Source organism: Pristis pectinata, chromosome 2, assembly GCF_009764475.1.
Source record: "Pristis pectinata isolate sPriPec2 chromosome 2, sPriPec2.1.pri, whole genome shotgun sequence".
Lineage (NCBI taxonomy): Eukaryota > Metazoa > Chordata > Chondrichthyes > Rhinopristiformes > Pristidae > Pristis > Pristis pectinata.
The window spans coordinates 9,692,295-9,708,040 of record NC_067406.1 but is presented as its reverse complement, the minus strand read 5'-3'; the positions used below and the strand labels follow the sequence as shown (position 1 = coordinate 9,708,040).

The following is a 15,746-nucleotide window of genomic DNA, read 5'->3' as shown; positions in this document are numbered from 1 at the left end:
ATGCTTCTCCAAATGCTCATAAATCCTTCCCTATGAATCCTCTCCAATAGTTTGCCCACCACTAATGTAAGACTCACTGGTCTACTATTCCCAAGATTATTCCTTTTACATTTCTTGAACAACAGAACAATGTTTGCCATCCTCCAATCCTCCGGTACCACTCCTGTGGCCAGGGAGGACTCAAAGATCATTGTTAACACTCCAGCAATCTCTTCCCTCACTTCCCATAGTAACCTGGGGTATATCCTGTCCGAGCCCAGAGACTTATCTATCCTAATGCTTTTTAGTAGCTCCAACACTGCTCATTTCTTAATGGCGATGTGCTCCAATATATTTGCCTGTTCTGCGCTAACTTCACATTCGTTGAAGTGCCTCTCAGTGAACTCTGAAGCAAAATATTCATTTAAGACCTCCCCTACTTCCTTTGCCTCCAGACGCATTTTTTCCTCCTTATCCTTGAACGATCCTACCGTCACCCTAGTCATCCTCATGTTCCTCACATATGTGTGGAAATGTCTAAGGGTTTTCCTTAACCCTACTTGCCAAGACCTTCTCATGTCTCCTTCTTGCTCTCCTAAGTCCCTTAAGTTCCTTCCTAGCTACCTTCTAACTAAAACTTAAAACTTTGTTTACGACATGGTATCGGGCCCTTCTGGCCCAACGAGTCTGCACTGCCCATTTAAACCTATGTTAACCTACCCGTACGTCTTTGGAATGTGGGAGGAAACCGGAGCACCCAGAGGAAACCCACGCAGTCACGGGGAGAATGTACAAGCTCCTTACAGATGGGGACAGGAATTGAACCCCGATCGTCGGTGCTGTGATAGATCACGCTAACTGCTACACTACCGTGCCCCCCAACTCTCAAGAGCCCCATCTGATTTTTTGCTTCCCACTATTGTAGGTGTTGCCTTCACGTCAGACACTAAATTGAGGTCTCCAGCAGATCTTGTGGGTGGATGTTAAGTGCAGTCTGTGATGGTTATCCACTGTGTCCTGGCCAACATTTATCCTTCAGTTGGTGTCACTGAAACAATGACCCATTGCTCTTTGTGGTAGCTTGCTGTGTAAAAAATTGGCTGCCCTATTTCCTGCCTTTGAAGTGTAGTCACTTAGAATTTTTTTCATCGGTTTGCAACATCCAGGGACTGTGAAAGGTGTTATAGAAAGGCAAGGTTTTCTTCTTTTTGTTATTTGATGAGTGTATTATATTTCTGCTGCTCTGCAGCACACACTTTAATACTCCTATTTCTGAGCGTTGGTTTGTGCTGTGAATATAAAGCACTTATATGCTGGCTTGGCACAGTTAGGAGCATATTCATTCTCTTTGGTCAGAGGCTATTAGATTTCTGGATCATGACTTTTACTGCATAATATGCACAACCATACTGAATGAAGCATTGAATCATTAGCTATCTGTATGATTAGTAGAACATTAGGGTCACATGAAGGTATATAGAAAGGAATGCTGAGTTCTTTTGGTGTCTGTTAATCATCCCCTAGTAAACACCCAACAAACTTTTTTATGTCAACATGCACAAGATGCTGGAGGAACTCAACAGTCGATAATTCGGGCCAAGACCCTTCGTAAGGACTGGAAAGGAAGAGGGCAGATGCCAGAATAAGAAGGTTGGGGGAGGGGGAGGGGGAGGAGTACAGGCTGGCAGGTGATAGGTGAGTCCAGGTGAGGGGGGAGGAAGGTAGGTGGGTGGGGGAGGGGGAATGATGTGAGGAGCTGGGAGGTGATAGGAAGAGGCAAAGGGCTGAAGAAAAAGAAATCCAATAAGAGAGGACAGTAGACCATGGAATGAAGGGAAGGAGTGGGGAACCATAGGGAGGTGATGGGCAGCCAATATAATCATCCCACCCCACCCCAGTCATTCTCTCTTCTTCTCTCTGCCTTCGGGCAGAAGATCAAAAGCTTGAAAACACACACCACCAGGCTCAAGGACAGTCTCTAAGATAAGATATCTTTATTACTCACATGTACATTGAAACACAATGAAATGCATCTTTTGCGTCGAGTGTTCTGGGGGCAGCCCGCAAGTGTCTCCATGTTTCCGGCATCAACATAGCATGCCCGCAACTTCCTAACCCGTACGTCTTTGGAATGTGGGAGAAAACCGGAGCACCCGGAGGAAACCCACGCAGACACGGGGAGAACGTACAAACTACTTACAGACAGTGGCCGGAATTGAACCTGGGTCGCTGGCGCTGTAATAGCGTTATGCTAACTGCTACACTACCGTGCTGTTATAAGACTCTTGAATGGACCTCTTGTATATTAAAGATGAACTCTTGACCTTAGAATTGACCTCGCCCTAGCCCTTGCATCTTATTGTCTACCTGCACTGCACTTTCTCTGTAACTGTAACACTTTATTCTGCATTCTGTTATTGCTTTTCCCTTTGTACTACAATGTACTTATGTTTTGAAATGATCTCTACAGATGGCTTGCAAAACTATGTTTTTATTTGTACCAATATTGATACCCATCCTCTGACCTGCTCTTGTAGCCATAAGATTTATGTAGCTGGACCATATAAATAGAGTTGACAGTGGCAATACCATTGAATGTCAAGGGTAGGTCAGACCTGGTCATTGCCTGGCACTTCTTGGCATGGAGGTTACTTGCCACTTGTCAGCCCATGCCTGAATTTAATTGCGGTCTTGTTGAAGGTAGACACTCATTGGTTCATTGTTGAGGAGTTACGAATGGAGCTTAATGTTGTGAACTCATCAGTGAGCATCCCTATGTCTGACCTGTCCTGTGGTGAAGGTGATGTCCACTGTGCCTTGAGACAGATGGAATCCACAGTGTGATTCACAGAGCAGTTTGCCGGTCACCTGGAAGAGGTATTTGAGGCAGACCTGGTAACTTCCTGTGGTTTTGACGGAAGGGATTTACCACTGTTGAATTTGTCTCATTTCTCGAAGATGGTCACAGTTACGGCATCCTGGTCGTCACCTAGTAATTCTTCCTCTTCTCAGAAGGGGGAGAGGAGATTGCGAATTTGCAGCTGAAGTTCCACTTCGCCAAGCTTTCGAACTTCAGTAGGGACACACTCTGCTCTGTGTGCCTCTCCAGTTGGCACTTGGCCTCATCAGTATGGCGTGATGTTGAGGCTGGGCCGGACAGTTGAGATGGAGTCACAGTCTCAAATGCCAAGGAGAGAGTTGCAGTTGAGGACGTCTTCAAGGTTGTCCTTTCAGTGAGCACCAATTGCCTCTGTGTCATGTTCACGTACATGGAAGAGTACAGCACAGGAACAGGCTCTTCAGTCCACGAAGTTGTGCTGAGCTCGTTAAAGTAGATAATAAATCTCCTAACTAAACTATCCCTTCTGTCTACACAATGTCCATATCCCTCCATTCTCTGCCTATTTACGTGTCCATATCACAGCCTCTTAAACGCCACCATTGTCTCTGATTCCACCACCCCGGGCAGCCTGTTTCAGGCACCCACCACTCTCTGTGAAACAAGAACGTGCCTGGCACATCTCCTTTGAACTTTCCTTCTCTCACCTTAAAATGCGTGTCCTCTAGTATTTGACATTTCTACCCTGGGAGAAAGTTTCTGACTATTTGCCCTGTCTATGTCTCCGATAATTTTATAAAATTTTTATCGCGTCTCCCCTCAACCTCCGACGCTTCAAAGAAATCAACCCAAGTTTGTCCAACCTCTCCTTATAACACATGCCCTCTAATCCAGGCAGCATCCTGGTAAACCTCTTCTGCACCCTCTCCAAAGCCTCCATGTCCTTTCTGTAATGGGGCGACCAGAACTAAATGCAACAGAGTCATAGTCACAGAGCAATACAGCATGGATACAGGCCCTTCGGCCCAACCAGTCCATGCCGACCACAGTGCCCACTCAGTCCCAATTTTCTGCGTTCGGCTCGTATCCCTCTAAGCCTCATTCCCTCCCTACTCCAGATGTGGCCTAACCAGTGTCTTATAAAGCTGCAACATAATTTCCTGACTTTTGAACTCAATGCCTCGGCTAATAAAGGCAAGCATGCCATACACCGCCTTTACCACCCAATCAACCTGTACAGGGTTCACAGTAGGCTTGTCCCTTGTGTGTATGGGCCTTAGGTTGCCTTGACAACATGTCACAGTTATCAGTGAGTTGCCGAACCTTGTGTGGTCTTTCCACCTGCTGTCTGTTCCTGAGACTGCTGGTTTTCTTTTCACTTTCAGCTGCGTTTTGAGCTTCTTCTCTTGTCTTGAGGCGTGATGCAGCTTCCAATCCAAGAGTGCCTTGGGTTTGCAGTTAATTAGCTCCTAACTATCCTGGTGTTTTCTAGGAGAGAAGACAAGAGTCTCTTTAAGGTGCTAATTATGTTGGACCTGTGCAGTCCAGCTACTGTGGACACTGTTGACCCTGTGTAGTTAGACAGCAACAGCTTGGCAAGAGGCACAGCTAGTTTTGGAGCACAGGTCTTCAGTACTACAGCTGGTGTCATAACCTTTGCCATATCCAGTGCTATTTCTTGATGCCCTGTGGAGCAAAACAAATTGACTGAAAACTGTCTCCTCAGGAGAAAGCTGAGATGGATCAACCCATTCTGGCTGAAAATGGTGGCAAATGCTTCAGCCTTGTCTTTAGCACTTACATGCTGGGCCCTGCCATCATTGAGGGCGGGGAGGTGTTGGAATTTTAGAATCCTGTTAGCTGTTTAATTGTCCACCACCATTGTTTCATTGTCCATCTTCAGGTAACTCTGGTGCTGCTTCCAGCCTGCCTCTCCGCACTCCTTGTTGATACCCTGGTTTTATAGTAACGGTAGAATGAGAGGTATGACGGGCCATGAAGTTATAGGTTGCGTTAGTGTACGTTTTAACTGCTTCTGATGGTGCACAGGGTTTCATGGAGTCTTGAACTGCTGGATCTGTTCTGAATCCATCTGATTTAGCATTGCCCACTGAAAGGAAAAAAAAGACTCTTGAGGGCTGGTCTCGAGTTCAAACCTCACCATGGCAGCGAGGGAATTTATGTACAAGTACTCAAGTAAATCTGGAACAGAAAACCAGCACGAGGAAACTATGAAACCAGTAGGTTGTCTTGAAAACCCATCTGATTCAATAAATCCCCAAGGAGAAGGAAATTTGTCACCTGTACCTAGTCTGGCCAAGTTGGCTTCAAGTTCAAGCTTATTGTCATGGGCAGACATACTCAGGGTATAAATGCATTGAAAATCAGATTTTTGCAGCAACTGTGCTGTACAGTACAAACATGACAAACATAAATTATACATAACTTACATGACAAAATGAACATTAGTGTAAGTTGAGGGAGGGAGAAAAGAAATATAGTCCAAGGTAGAATTATGGTTTTTCAGGTCAGTTCAAGAACCTGATGGCAGTGGGGAAGAAGCTGTTGTTGAACCTTGAGGTGTGGGTCTTCAGGCTCCTGTACCTCCTGCCCGATGGCAGCATCGAGAAGAGGGCATGGCCTGGATGGATGTCGCCTTCCTGAGACATCGCCTCTTGTAGATGTCCTCGAAGGTAGGGAGAGCTGCACCCATGATGGAACTGGGTTCACCACTCTCTGTTAGCCTCCGGTTCCTGTGCTTTGAAGTTTCCATACCAGGCTGTCATGCAACCAGTCAGAATGCTTTCCAAACCATCTATGTGGTTAATTACCCTCTGAAATAGCTAAGCAGTCTGCTCAGCTCAGGGCCAATTTGTGATGGACAATATATGTTGGCCTTGCCAGTGAGGTTCACACCCAAAGAGTGAAGATGTGAACCACCTTTCACAATCCCAGTACTTTACTTTTGAAGTGTATATACTGTTAGAAGGCTGGAAATTCTGAAGCTAAATTGCACACAGCAAATCCCATGAAATACAAGAACAGGTAACATCTTTCCATTGTATTTGTTGAGCGGGTCACTTGGGAAACTCCCCTTTATAAATGGGAAAATCCCAGATTGGGAATGAGAGTCCCACCTCCACTCATGTATCTCCCTGGTCCCTACACTGATGAGCCAGCCTGAAATTATGTACTGTAGTCTCCGGCCTGGAGTGCTGCCGTTAAGTCAATCTGTCACCTCTGATCACGTTGCTGTTTGTAGGATTACACTGTTGTATAGTATGGACATGCCTGCCTGTTCAATAACAGTCAAAGCTCTTAAAACCACATTCATCATTTGGTAACAATTTAATGTGATAAGATGCTATGTATAAAAGCAAGTATCATTAATTTATTGCAACACTTGAGTACTACATTTATTTCCTCCTCTCTCATTTGAGATTAATGACTTTCTTCCGAATCGTAATCTACATCATCAATTTATGAGTGAATCCAGAATGATATCCTTGATTTCAGCTCCGTTCTGTCCAAGGCTTTGAGTTCTATTATTATTTTTGCCACTCTGAAGCATGGTATTATTATCTTGTGTTTCTGTGCCAATTTTTCACACAATTGCATTTTTGGTTTGTTAAGTAAAGTTCTCCTGTTTTTCTTCTCAGCGGTGTGGAACTTCAAGCCAACTCATGAGTGTCATATCCCCCTGCAGATTGGAGATACGGTCAACATCCTCCAAGTGTTCGAAGGTGAGTGTGCACTTAGTGAAGTTCAAGGTGGTCTGTGGCCTGTTTGTAGTAGATTCTTCGAATTAGAATTGGTTTATTATTGTCACATGAGCCAAGGTACAGTGAAAAACTTGTCTTGCATACCGTTCATACAGATCAATTCATTGCACAGTGCATTGAGGTAGTACTAGATAAAACAATAACAGAATGCAGAATGAAGTGTAACAGCTACAGAGAAAGTGCAGTGTAGGCAGACAATAAGGTGCAAGGTCATAATGAGGTAGATTGTGAGGTCTAGTGTCCATCTTATCATACTAGGGAACCATTCAATAGTCTTATAAGAGCGGGATAGAAGCTGTCCTTGATCCTGGTGGTATGTGCTTTCAGGCTTTTGTATCTTCTGCCCGATGAGAGAAGTGAGACCGTCTGGGGGTGGGTGGGGTCTTTGTTTATGCTGGTTGCTTTACCGAGGCAGCGAGTAGAGACAGAATTGTAGAGTTATACAGCACGGAAACAGGCCCTTCAGCCCGACTCGTTCATGCCAACCAAGATGCCTATCTACACTAATCTCATTTGCCATATCCCTCTCAACCTTTCCTCCCCATGAACTTGTCCAGATGACTTTTAAACATTGTGATTGTTCCCATCTCCACCTCTGGCGGTTTGTTCCAAATACCCGCCACCCTCTGTGGAAAAACTTGCCCCTCAGATCCCCTATAAATCTTTCCCCTCAAACCTATGCCTTCTTGTTTCAGACTTCCCTACCATGGGGGGAGGGGGAAAAGAAACTAGTGATGAATAATCTGGTGATGTTACTGGTAATCTAGAGCTGAGTCCAATGATCTACAGACATGAATCCAAGCCCACCATGACAGCTGGGGAATTCAGAATTCAATAAATATGGAATAACTTTCTTACATTCCAGAGCATAAGGAGTAAACATAATTGCGGTCTCTGGTGTTTAAAGAAGGTGGCTCCTTGTCACTGTCTCATATCAGTGATGAGATTTGCTTGTCAACGCAATTCAGATGAATAAATAAAAACTGAGATGGGGACACGAGACTGCAGGTGCTGAAATCTGGAGCAACAAATTGCTCGAGGAACTCAGCGGGTCAGGCAGCATCTTTGGGGGAAAATGGACAGTCAACGTTTTGGATCGAGACCCTTCATCAGGACTGAAAGATAGAGAGGCGATGGCCAGTATAAAGAGGTGGAGGGAAGGGGCGGAGCAAGAGCCGGCAGGTGATAGGTGGATCCAGGTGAGGAGGGGTGATTGGCAGATGGAGGAAATGGTGACAGAGGCCGGGAGGTGATGGGTGGAGGCAACAAAGGGCTGCAGATGCTGGAATCTGATAGGAAAGGAAGGCAGAGCAGGGAATAAAATAAGGGAGGTGGGGTGGGCAGATGGGAATAGTAGGGAATGGGGACAGTGGGAGGAGTGTGTGGGTGATGGCCAGATGGATCAGGAGGAGAAGGGGAAAGAAAGGGTGATCGGGGGCTGGGGTGGGGAGAGGTGTTTGGGTGGGTGTAGGAGGAGCTGAGTAGATCAGAAGGAGAAAGGGGGAGAGGGGGAACAAGTTACTTGAAATGGGAGAATGCAATTAAAATTAAACTCATCCAGGAATGCAGCAAGTTCCTTATCAGGGTATCAGAACTGCTACTTCTTATCCTTCACTATCTTTCTGGAGTATCCTGTACCCAAGCATATTAAACACACAGAGAAATAAAAGGACTGCAGATGCTGGAATCCAGACAAAAAACACGACGATGCTGGAGGAACTCAGCAGGCCGGGCAGCATCCGTGGGGAAAAGCAGGCGGTCAACGTTTCGGGTCAGGACCCTTCTTCAGGATTGAGATAGGAAGAGGGGAAGCCCAATATACAGGAGGGAAAAGCAGAGCAGTGATAGGTGGACAAAAGAGGGGAGGCGAGGGTGGGCACAAGGTGGTGATAGGTCGATGCAGGTGAGAAATAGTGATAGGCAGGGGCGGGGGAGGAGGGGAGAGCGGATCCACTGGGGGATGGGCCAAAGGTAAGGAGAGAAAGGGGGAGAAAAAGGTAGGAAAGAGGCTAGGAAAGGGAAGAAGAGAAGAGGCATGGTGGGGGGGGGGGGGGTTTGTGGGGAAGGAGGGTGGGTGTTATGTAAAGTGGGAGAATTCAGCATTCATGCCGTTAGGCTGCAAGGTTCCAAGACGGAAAATGAGGTGCTGTTCCTCCAGTTTGCACTTGGAATTCTCCTGGATATGGAGGAGGCTGAGGGCTGACACATCAGTGATGGTGTGGGAGGGAGGGGGAGTTGAAGTGACTGGCAACAGGGAGATGCAGATCGCGGCTACGGACAGAGCGCAGGTGTTCTGCGAAACGGTCACCTAGCCTGTGTTTGGTCTCACCAATGTAGAGGACTGGTGACTGTGATGTAGAAATGATACCGTTCACAGTGAATGGGGACTGCTGTAGAACAGAGGGATCTTGGAGTCCAAGTACGTGGTTCTGTGAAAGTGGCATCGCAGGTAGACAGGGTGGAGAAGAAGACATTTGGCACATTGGCCTTCATAAGTCAGGGCATTGAGTATAGGAGCTGGGATGTTATGTTGCAGTTGTACAAGTGTTGGTGAGGCCACATTTGCAACAGTGTTCAGTTTTAGTTACCCTGCTATTAGGAAAGGTGACACCTTTGTTGGACAGAGTTCAGAGGAGATTTGCAAGGATGTTGCTGGGACTCGAGGGACTGACTTATGGAGAGAGATTGAGCAGATTATTCATTGGAGAATGAGGGGTGATCTTATACACCTCTATAAAATCATGAGGGGCATAGATAGGGTGAATCCACTCATTTTTTTTCCCAGGGTTGGGGAATCAAGAACTAGAGGGCATGAGTTTAAAGTGAGGGGGGAGAGATGTAATAGGAGCTTAAGGGGCAACTTTTTTGCATAGAGGGTGTTCAGTCTATGGAACGAGCTCCAGAGGAAGTGGTTGAGGCAGGTACATTCATAACATTTAAAAGGCACTTGGACAGGTACATGGATAGGAAAGGTTTAGAGGGATATGGGCCAAACGCGGGCAAATGGTACTAGCTTAGATGGGAATGTAGTTCAACATGGACCTGTTGGGCCAAAGGGTCTGTTTCTGTGCTGTATGACTCTATGACTGTGTGTGCAGTTCACTAACTTTGCCCGCATGCTGTATCTCACTCGCACAGTCACACACTTTGTACGTAGTGATCCATCTCGGTCTACGTTATTTCCATTATAATGATTGCCCCAGCCATTTTCAAACAGCATTGGAGGAAGTGAAGAGACTGCAGTTCACTTGAATTATTGAGGGTATGTTAGATAAGGTAAGATAAGATAAGATTAGATAAGATCTCTTTATTAGTCACATTGAAACATACAGTGAAATGCATCTTTTGCGTAGTGTTCTGCGGGCAGCCCGCAAGTGTCGCCACACTTCCGGTGCCAACACAGCATGCCCACAACTTCCAAACCCGTACTTCTTTGGAATGTGGGAGGAAACCGGAGCACCCGGAGGAAACCCACGCAGACACGGGGAGAATGTACAAACTCCTTACAGACAGTGGCCGGAATTCAACCCAGGTCGCTGGCGCTGTAATAGTGTTGCGCTGACCGCTACACTACCGTGACTGCTCTTCCCGACAGTAACATCAGCAGCCTGGGCTAATCATATCTGCACTCACAACTCTTTGCAGCGTTTTGGAGAGACTGGAGAAGCTGTGTTTGTTCTTAGAACATTCAAGGAATCCTAAAAGAGGTGATCAAAGTAAAGGACATGGTGTGTTAGAAGTGATAGGGAGATACTTCTGCCATGGGCTGGTATTGGTATTGGTTTATTATTGTCACTTGTACTGAGGTACAGTGAAAAACTTGTCTTACAAACCGATCGTACAGGTCAATTCATTACACAGTGCAGTTACATTGAGTTAGTACAGAGTGCATTGACGTAGTAGAGGTAAAAACAGTAACAGTACAGAGTAAAGTGTCACAGCTACAGAGAAAGTGCAGTGCAATAAGGTGCAAGGTCACAACAAGGTAGATCGTGAGGTCATAGACAATCTCAATGTATAAGGGAACTGTTCAATAGTCTTATCACAGTGGGGTAGAAGCTGTCCTCAAGTCTGGTGGTATGTGCCCTCAGGCACCTGTATCTTCTACCTGATGGAAGAGGAGAGAAGAGAGAATGTCCCGGGTGGGTGGGGTCTTTGATTATGCTGCCTGCTACACCGAGACAACGAGAGGTAAAGACAGAGTCTAAGGAAGGGAAGCTGGTGTCCGTGATGCGCTGGCCTGTGTCCACAACTCTCTGCAGCTTCTTGCGGTCCTGGGCAGAGCAGTTGCCGTACCAAGCCATGGTACATCCAGATAGGATGCTTTCTATGGTGCATCGGTAAAAGTTGGTGAGAGTCAAAAGGGACAAACCAAATTTCTTTAGCCTCCTGAGGAAGTAGAGGTGCTGGTGAGCTTTCTTGGCCGTGGCATCCACGTGGTTTGTCCAGGACAGGTTGTTGGTGATGTTCACTCCCAGGATCTTGAAGCTGTCAACCCTCTTGACCTCAGCACCATCGATGTAGACAGGTGTATGTACACCGCCCCCTTTCCTGAAGTCAATGACCAACTCTTTTGTTTTGTTGACATTGAGGGAAAGGTTGTTGTCATGACACCATTCCACTAAGCTCTCTATCTCCTTCCTGTACTCCGACTCATCGCTATTTGAGATACGGCCCACAACGATGGTATCATCTGCAAACTTGTAGATGGAGTTAGAGCAGAATCTGGCCACACAGTCATGAGTGTACAGGGAGTAGAGTAGAGGGCTGAGGATGCAGCCTTGTGGGGCACCAGTGTTGAGAATAATCGTGCCGGAAGTATTGCTGCCTTTCCTCACTGATTGCGGTCTGTTTGTTAGAAAGTCAAGGATCCAGTTACAGAGGGAGGTGTTGAGTCCTTGGTCTTGGAGTTTGGTGACAAGCTTGCTTGGAATTATGGTATTGAAGTCTGGTAATTATCAAAGGATCCAGATTGACATTATATCTGTTTCTACCCGATTAACAATCTATCTATTAAAAAGTTCTTCAAAGATATTCAATTAAACAAATGTAAAATAACCAAAAACCACCAGTGCATTTCTTCCTCAGTTTAAATCAATGAAGGACTCTCTGTACCAACCTAACCTTGGCAGGTTCTTCAAGCAGCTTCTCTGCCCTGAGCATCCAGAGTGCATTGCCAAAATGCCGCAAACAGCTGTGAGTGTGTTTGGTGCAGATATGATAAGCCCAGGCTGCTGATATTACTGTCAGGGAGTGCTGGCACTGCAAAATCTCATTCTTTTAGTTATAGAGCCATCCCATGCAGAAATGGGCTCTTTGGCTTACTGTGCCCATGCTGACCTATCAATATTAATTCCATTTAACAGCACTTGGTCCACAGACTTCCATGTCTTAGTGATTCAAGTGCTTACCTAAGTGCTGTGAGACGACCTGCCCCACTGTGATAAGACTATTGAACGGTGCCCTTATATGATGAGATGGACTCTGACCTCACGATCTACCTTGTTGTGACCTTGCACCTTATTGTCTACCTGTACTGAACTTTCTCTGTAGCTGTGACACTTTACTCTGTACTGTTATTGTTTTTACCTGTGCTACCTCAATGCACTCTGTACTAACTCAACGTAATGCACTGTGTAATGAATTGATCTGTACAAATGGTCCGCAAGACTAGTTTTTCACTGTACCTCGGTACAAGTGACAATAATAAACCAATACCAATACCCACCACCCTCAGAATCAGAATCAGATTTATTCTCACTGACTTATATGACATGAAATTCATTGTTTTGCGGCTGCAGTGCAAATACGTAAAATTACAATACATCACAAAAATAAATAAATAATGCAAAAAAAAATTAAGGAATAATAAGGTAGTGTTCATGGGCTCATGGATCCTTCAGAAATCTGATGGTGGAGGAGAAGAGGCTGTTCCTGAATCATTGAGTGTGGGTCTTCGGGCTCCTGTACCACCTCCCAGATGGTAGTCATGTGAAGAGTGCATGTCCTGGGTCGTGAGGGTCCTTAATGATGGATGCTGCCACCCTGCGGCACCGCCTCTTGAAGATGTCCTCGATGGTGGGGAGGGTTGTGTCCGTGATGGAGCTGCCTGAGTCTACAACCCTCTGCAGCCTCTTGCGATCCTGTGCATTGGAGCCTCCATACCAGGTGATGATGCAACCAGTCAGAATGTTCTCGACCCTCTTGGTCAGTTCCCTTTTGCTACCTTGCTTTTCCCTATTACTACCCTGATGCACTGACGTGATGGAATGATCTGTATGGATGGCATTGCAAAACAAGGTTTTCCGCAGTGCCTCGATACATGTGACAATAATAAACCAATTTACCAGTGCGTTCGAGATTCCAACCACCCTCTGGGTGAAAAAATTCTTCCTCGGATCCCCTTTAAATGTCTTGGCCTTGCCCTAAATCTTCCATACTTCAAATCTGATTGAATGGAAGCCTCATTAAATTGAGCAACAGATATAAAAATTATTCTAAAATACAGTCAGCTTTTGTTCGTTGTTACAGTAAAGACTTTATGTCAAACCTGGGGCACGTGAGAGAGCAGTCATGTCTGAACAAACCTTCTCACTGATCGAGCACTATGTGGCTCACTGCACAGAGACTAAAACTAATGGTGTCAAGGTTAATTAAAGACACTACCCCATGTCCCTCAAAGACAGAGCTTCTAAATAAAAGCCACGACAGGCAATTTAACTATGCAATTACAAAGCGGGATCTGATTGAATTGAATGAAAAGGTAAGTGCAACACCAACGATGGTAGAAATTCCAAACCAAAGTTAGAACGGATTCTTGTAAATATATACAATACAGTGTTTATATAGAACTCAAAGGATTGGGACACAATGTAAGTAATCGACAATTGCAGCTGTTTGGATTCTTAAATCACCAATCCACTTAGACTTGGGCTTCACCAGGCATTGCTATGGGGACAGCATGCTTTTACCTCATTTTTTTGGGAGATTTGACCCCCATCCAGTGAACTGACCCACTTCCTGCTCCCGTGAACGATGAAAGTGATTATTTTAATAAGAACTTATATGCCTAGACAATGCCACTGAGTTCTACGTTGCCAATTAGTTATTTTGAGGTCTTTTTTTTAGGAAGATGGGGATGTGTGGATTTACCCAGTAGGATTCTGCAAAAAATAGCAGATTACATGAATGCTCAATGGTTTCATTTTCTTTTTGGTTGCAGAATATATGAGTACAAAAAGCATCATCTCCTCTGTTCATCTTTTGAATGCTGTCATTGCAGTTTGAAAGTGTATTTGAATGGGCTGATTCAGTCTCTGTTTATTGCTTTACTTGAAGAATAGCTCTTCAACAATGCAGTGTTCCTGCATAAATTGCACTGAATAAAATTCTCTGCCCTGTGTTCATACCTTCTTACCTCTGTAACTCTTTTATCTGAGCTTACTTGCTATAGTCTCCTGCACATAACTGCTCAACTATCGGCAGTTGTGACACAGTTACCAAGCCCCTGAAGGCTGGAATTTTCCTGGGGAAATGCTGGCAGTTCCCGAAACCACCACCTCCTCTTTAAGATGCTCCTTTTAATTTGTCTCCCAATTCCATCCCATCATGTGCCTCAGTACAAAAAGTGAATGCTCCTCTGAAGAGCCAGGGTTTAGCATTCATTGCATTGCTGCCCCAGGTTTTCATGGTGGTACACAAAATGAATAATTCCAAACTTTCCCTCTGACACTTCTCATGGGGTGACCCAGTGCAGTTTGGAGGAGTCCAACTGGGGCAGCCATTGTTGACTGTACCCCAACACTGGGTTCCGAAGGATCATGGCAAGTGACTTCTCTTTGACCCTCGATGTAAGAAATAGCAGCAGCAGTGGGCAACTTGGCCCTTCAAGTCTGCCTCTGCCATTCACGAACACCTCAGTGCTATGTTTCTGCACTATCCCCATATCACTTGATTCCCTTGATACCCAGAACTATATTGATTTGTGTTTTGAATGAACTCTGCCGCTATCCATGGTAGAGAACTCTACGACGCCCTCTGAAGATATTTCTTCTCATCTCAGTCCTAAAGGCCGATCCCTTATTTTGAGACTGTAACCTTTAGTTCTAGACTCCTCAGCCAGTGGAAATATTCTCCTGGTATCTACCTTGATAAACCTTGTAAGAATTTTGCAAGCTGTAATGAAAATCCCCATTCTCCTAAGAGTCGTATAGCACACAAACAGACCCTGCAGCCGATCACATCCATGACGACCTTTTGCCCATCTGCACCAATCCCTTTTGCCCACATTAGGATCGTAATGAGTCGCCCCATTATAGGAAGGGTGTGGAGACTTTGGAGAGGGTGCAGAAGAGATTGACCAGGATTCTGCCTGGATTAGAGACAGAATAAGGAGACGTTGGACAAACTCGACAGAGGCTGAGGGGAGACCTGATAGATGTTTATAAAATTATAGAACATAAAACAGTACAGCACAGTACGGGCCCCTTGGCCCATGATGTTGTGCCAACCTATATAAACCTACTCCACAATCAATCTAACCCTTCCCGGGCAGCCACAGTAGTGTAGCAGTTAGCGTAACGCTTTACAGCCCCAGCAACCCGGGCTCAATTCCAGCCGCTGTCTGTAGGGAGTGTGTAGGTTCTCCCCGTGTCTGCGTGGGTTTCCTCCGGGTGCTCTGGTTTCCTCCCATGTTCCAGAGACGTACGGGTTAGGAAGTTGTGGGCATGCTATGTTGGTGCCGGAAGCATGGAGACACTTGAGGGCTGCCCCCAGAACACTCTACGTAAAAGATGCATTTCACTGTGTGTTTCGATGTACATGTGACTAATGAAGAAATCTTATCTTACACAGCATATCACCCTCCATTTTTCTTACATCCATGTGCCTATCTAAGAGTCTTTTAAATGCCCCTATGGTACCAGCCTCTACCACCACCCCTGGCAGTGCATTCCAGGCACCCACCACTCTCTGTGTAAAAAAGAAACACCTACCTCTGACATCTCCCTTAAACTTTCGTCCACTCATCTTAAACTGATGTCCTCTGGTATTGGCCATTGCTGCTCTGGGGAAAAATCTGCTGGCTGTCCACTCTATCTATGCGTTTCATAATCTTATACACTTCTATTAGGTCACCCCTCAGCCTC

The 15,746-nt window shown here is 45.6% G+C and overlaps 1 protein-coding gene across 1 annotated transcript in view; it reads left to right on the top strand.

Moving 5' to 3' along the window:
- LOC127580080 (dedicator of cytokinesis protein 2-like) overlaps positions 1 to 15,746 on the top strand; it is a 1,107,748-nt gene that overhangs the window by 63,458 nt on the left and 1,028,544 nt on the right. Inside the window, 1 exon segment of the mRNA XM_052033289.1 lies at positions 6,478 to 6,561. Coding sequence (XP_051889249.1) covers positions 6,478 to 6,561 — 84 coding nt within the window.